Source organism: Microtus ochrogaster, linkage group LG12 (assembly GCF_000317375.1).
Source record: "Microtus ochrogaster isolate Prairie Vole_2 linkage group LG12, MicOch1.0, whole genome shotgun sequence".
In the NCBI taxonomy this organism is placed as follows: domain Eukaryota; kingdom Metazoa; phylum Chordata; class Mammalia; order Rodentia; family Cricetidae; genus Microtus; species Microtus ochrogaster.
In genome coordinates, this window is record NC_022036.1 from 4,770,082 (window position 1) to 4,774,773 (window position 4,692).

The 4,692-nt window shown below is 44.5% G+C and overlaps 1 protein-coding gene across 1 annotated transcript; it reads right to left on the reverse strand.

Moving 5' to 3' along the window:
* Nucleotides 1-3,155: 3,155 nt before the first annotated feature.
* On the reverse strand, nt 3,156-4,069 carry LOC102002604 (taste receptor type 2 member 143-like). Its single transcript, XM_013352467.1, is given in 2 exon segments — nt 3,156-3,764; nt 3,767-4,069. Coding segments are annotated over 2 exon segments (912 nt in total).
* Between the last annotated feature and the right edge of the window lie 623 nt (nt 4,070-4,692).

A 4,692-nucleotide genomic window follows, 5' to 3' on the forward strand; every position in this document is an offset into this window, starting at 1 on the left:
ATGAAGATCTGAACCTTCTCCCCAGCAACCATGGAAAACTCTAAGATTTAATGAGAACCTGCAATCTGCCTGCTGGGTATGGGAGACACAAGGAATTCTGGGATTGGTCACCAGCCTAGTTGGGGATGGGTTGAACTCCTTGTTCAGGAAGAGATCCTATCTCAAGGGTAAAGGAAGGACGGCACACAAAATTAGCACAGTGATTCTACCTTCCTGTGAAAATGCCACTTCCCAGGGAACAGCGTTCCAAACTTTCTTCTGTGTCTGGTTTCCTTGGCTGACTCTTGACTGTTTTCTACTGGAACCTGGAAAAATGAGGCAGACTGGGTCTTTGAACTCTGAAGTGTGTGCAGCCACAAACCGTACAGGGTGGGAAAACTCCTATCCCTTCCTTCTTCCTCCTACACCGTGGATGGCTCATAAGATTAAGGATGTACAATTAACCTCCATTGCCTTAACAGGTATTTGTAAGCATCTCCTATTCCATAATAAAGGTATGAAGAGCACCGGGCTGCAACAGAGAATTAGCTGCCATCAGAGTGCTTTCATGCACAAATCACAAACCACAAACATTTACTGTGCGTATATTATGTGCAAATTAAATTCATTCAAAAAGCTGAGGAGTCTTTTATATTTAAATACATAATGCATTTTATGGTGTGCTCCTAACATTTACTTACTATATTTTTTTGTGTAGGAGTGTTTTTGCGTAAATGTATGAACATGCACCATGTGTATGCCTGGTGTCCTTAAGAGCTTATCAGATCTCTTAGAACTGGAGTTACAGATGGCTGGGAGCTACCATGTGGGTGCTAGGAGCTGAATCTGAATCCTCTGCAAGAGCAGTATGTGCTCTTACCACTAAGTCATCTCTGCAGCCTCATATTCTACGGCGATTTTCATCATTCCTGCTTTCTCTTATTTAGATTTGGCTTTTAGGTAGACACAAAGTCTGATAATTTTGAGTTTTTCATAGTCTTTTCTTTTTCTTTCATCGAGACAGGGTTTCTCTGTGTAGCAGCTCTTGGCTGTCCTGAAACTCACTCTGTAGACCAGGCTGGCCTTGAACTCACAGAAATCCACCTGCCTCTGCCTCCCAAGTGCTTGGATTAAAGATATGCACCACCACCATTGGTTCATAGTCTGTATAAGAGTAAATATGAAAGTAGTTTGATAAAGAATCTAGAATGATGTCCTGGATAGAAATTTTAACTCAGTGTTCTGCATTAGAAAGTTTAAAAGAGAAAACAGCTGTCTTTTAATTGCTATGTATCTTTCTACTCATTCCCAAGAACTCTTAGAAGGGTTCAGCAGGGCTGGTTACATGATTTACCATGTAAAGGCACTTGCTACCAAGCCTAACAAGCTGAGTTCGATCCCCAAGACCCACATGGTGGAATGAGAAACCCTATTTCTCAGAGCCATCCTCTGGCTTCCACAGCCTACCATATCATGTGCCCCCCATTCTCAACACACACGCACCATAAATAAGTGTGGAAAATATTGTGGAGATGAATAAAATGCTGTGTTGTATGTCAGAAGAGTAAGGCAAAGGTAAAGGCAGTAGAAACACAAGGATGTAGCCTGGAAAGATAGCTTTATGGTTAAGGAGTACTTAGTGCTTGCTGCTCTTTCAGGGGGACCCAAAAACTGGTTCCTAGCACCCATGTCAGCAGGCTCACACAGCCCATAACTGGAGTCTCCTGGCCTTGGTGGGCATTCACACATGCACACACAAACACACACACACACACAACACACGTAGTAATTTCAAAAGAAATGCACATATATTAAGTATTATGCTTGAGTTCCATCAGGAATTCACTTGAGGCCATAATGGTGTCTCTGAAAGAAATGGTGGACTAATAAAATGATCCCAGACTCCTCTCTGCCGCATTAGTGTACAGATAGATGTTTGCAATCAGGAAGGAGGATGTCATCAGAAACCAGCCATGCTGGCACACCACATTTCAGACTCTAGCACTGTAAGAAATAGTCATGCAGTCTATGATTCCCTGATGCAGAGCCTAAACCAAGCAAGACACAACTATATGCATATTTATTATTATAACCACATTCACTTCACTGTTGTATTGTGTGCATTGTAAAACATGCCCCAAAAGATAGGAACTTAAAATAAAAGTAAATGAAAATTGAAATGGCCATATTTTTCTTTCCTCTCCCAGTATGTCACTTTCCCAAAATTCCAGTCTGTAGAACGTTAACCTGAGCAACAGCATCCAGGAAATGCCCCCTGGGCAAGTGAAGTAGAAATAAGATTATCAAAATTAACAATTGTAGCGTGGCTTGTCCGCTTGCCTATAATCAAAGCTCTCAGAAGGCTGAGGCAGGAGGATTGTGAGTAACCTGAGCTATGTGAGAACTGATCTCAAAAACGCCAAGGGATAAATTTATAGTTCTGTCCTTGAGTCCTCGTCTAGCACGGGCAGTGCCCAGGGCTAGACGGCCAGCACGAACACAAAACAAAACAAAAGCTGAGAATTTCCTTTGTTTTCCTTCTGTCTTCAATAGGCCAAAACCTAAACATCTTTCCACATCAGACAGAGCATCTGAACATGAGGTCATGGGTAGGGTCTGCAGAAGCACAGACTCTTACAGCCCTCAGTCTCCTAGGCCAATCTGAAAAGGGCCTTTTGGTAGGATCAGCCTTAGTCAGGGTACAAATGATGAGGGTGGCACAGATCAGGAAGGGACAGAAAAAAAGGAAATAAGAAGAGAAAAAGTAGAACTGAAAAGAGCTGAGGGGGACAGTTGGGGTCACAAGGTGGGTGGCATGCAGGAATCTGTGCCATGGAAGCAACTGATAATGGTTACATGTCTTCCTAGAGGGAGTACAGACAGAAATGAGGCTCAGAGAATAGGATTTGGGTTGCTTTCATAGAGAGACACAGGAGCCTCAGAGGAACTGAGGCCATTGGCTATTAAAAGCCTGGGTGATTTGGAACACTGACCAGGAACTACTAGAAATGAAGGGGACGAGAGAAACACAGAGAGTTAGGGGGGAGATGTGGAGCATGGAAGTAGTTGAAAAGAAAGAAGGACAAGACCTTACAAATTCTTGCTACACGTGAGCTCATTTGTCACAGGACTGACACTGATCACTTGAGAGAAGAGATACCTTTGGACCAAGGCCTTCAAAGCTTAGCGCAGCACGGATGCTTTAAAATCATCTTCAGGCTCTTTCTCAGCTTGGGGTTGCTAAGCATCAGGATGATGGAGTTCAAAGAGATGCCCACGTAGATAATGACTTCTCTGGGCCAAAGCCACTGATTCGGCAAGGTTTGGGTTTTTGTAGTAAAACTTATCAGGGACAGAAAAAATAATATATAGAAGATGAAGAAGAAGGTAAGGGATTTTAGAGCCATGGTATGAGCCTGAGTGCAGAGATCACCAGGCTCAGGCCGATGGTCCCTCATCTTCCCCACGTGCCGGTGCAGTGAGAACATAAGCAAGATAAAGGACACTAGGAACAGGAAGAAAGGAGTGAACCACAAGAGCGCTACATGCGACAGGTAAGTGTACCAAAAGAAATCCATTGTTGTGTGGCCAAGAGTGCAATTCCCAAGGGAATCCTGGGAGATGATCATCTGGATAGCAATGATGTTCCCAGTGGCTGATATAATGCCTGACAGGCCCCCCATGATAAGAGAGCCCAGCAGCATCCTGGGAACTAACCGAGAGATCCTCCACTTGAGCCAAAAGAGGGTAGGGTGGGAGAAGGAGGAGATCTTCACACAGTAGAAGAGAAGACGGCAAGCCAGGCAGTAAGCCACAAAATGAGAGTGTTGGTGAAGTCCCAGAGGATGCTAACAATGTTTGCTTGGTAACAGAAACCAAAGAAGGCCAAAAGATTGGTCAGGATGGATATCCCATGTAGGCAGAACCGGGAAGAAGCAAGAGAGGCCACAATCATGTCAACTGCTGGCAAGGCCCGGTTCCGCATCCACTCTCTGCCCAACACAATGATTACGAAGCCATTCTGTAACATAAAAGCCAATGACATCAGGCAAAAGATGATCATGAAGATGGTTGTGGGTGTGGAGGGCATCTTGTTGAGGGAGGAGCTGTTCAGACAAGCTCCAGAGCACTGAGACACGGGCACAGGAGGAGACAAAATCTACAGCCAAACCATCATTGGGACCAAAGACATGAAAACTCTCGCCCTCGATTCATACAAAAGCCCAACCAGCAGCAAAGTCCAGTGCCCAAGACTTAAAATGATAATAATGACAGCCTCCCTAGACATGTAAATCACTTCCAGTTCAATGACACCTGCCTCAATTTGCATAACTTGTTTTTGCCCACTCTGCCATAGTCAGGTGCAGGCAAATGTTAGCAGGAAATTCTCCGGAGTGCTGGGGAATACTCTCCACTTTTGCAGATTGTTTCTCTCTCTCTCTCTCTCTCTCTCTCTCTCTCTCTCTCTCTCTCTCTCTCTCTCTCCTTTGACAATTTCATACGTGTCTCTTGATCATATATATCCCTAGTTCGCCCTTTCACTTCTTCAGTCCCCTCTACACACATCTTTTCCCCACCTCTGGGTCTCCTTCTTTAGCAGCCACTGCTTCCAATTGCTGTTGCCTGAATATACACAAATGTAGGGCCACCCATTGGAGCACAGGCAACCTTCTCTCTCTCTCTCTCTCTCTCTCTCTCTCTCTCTCTCTCTCT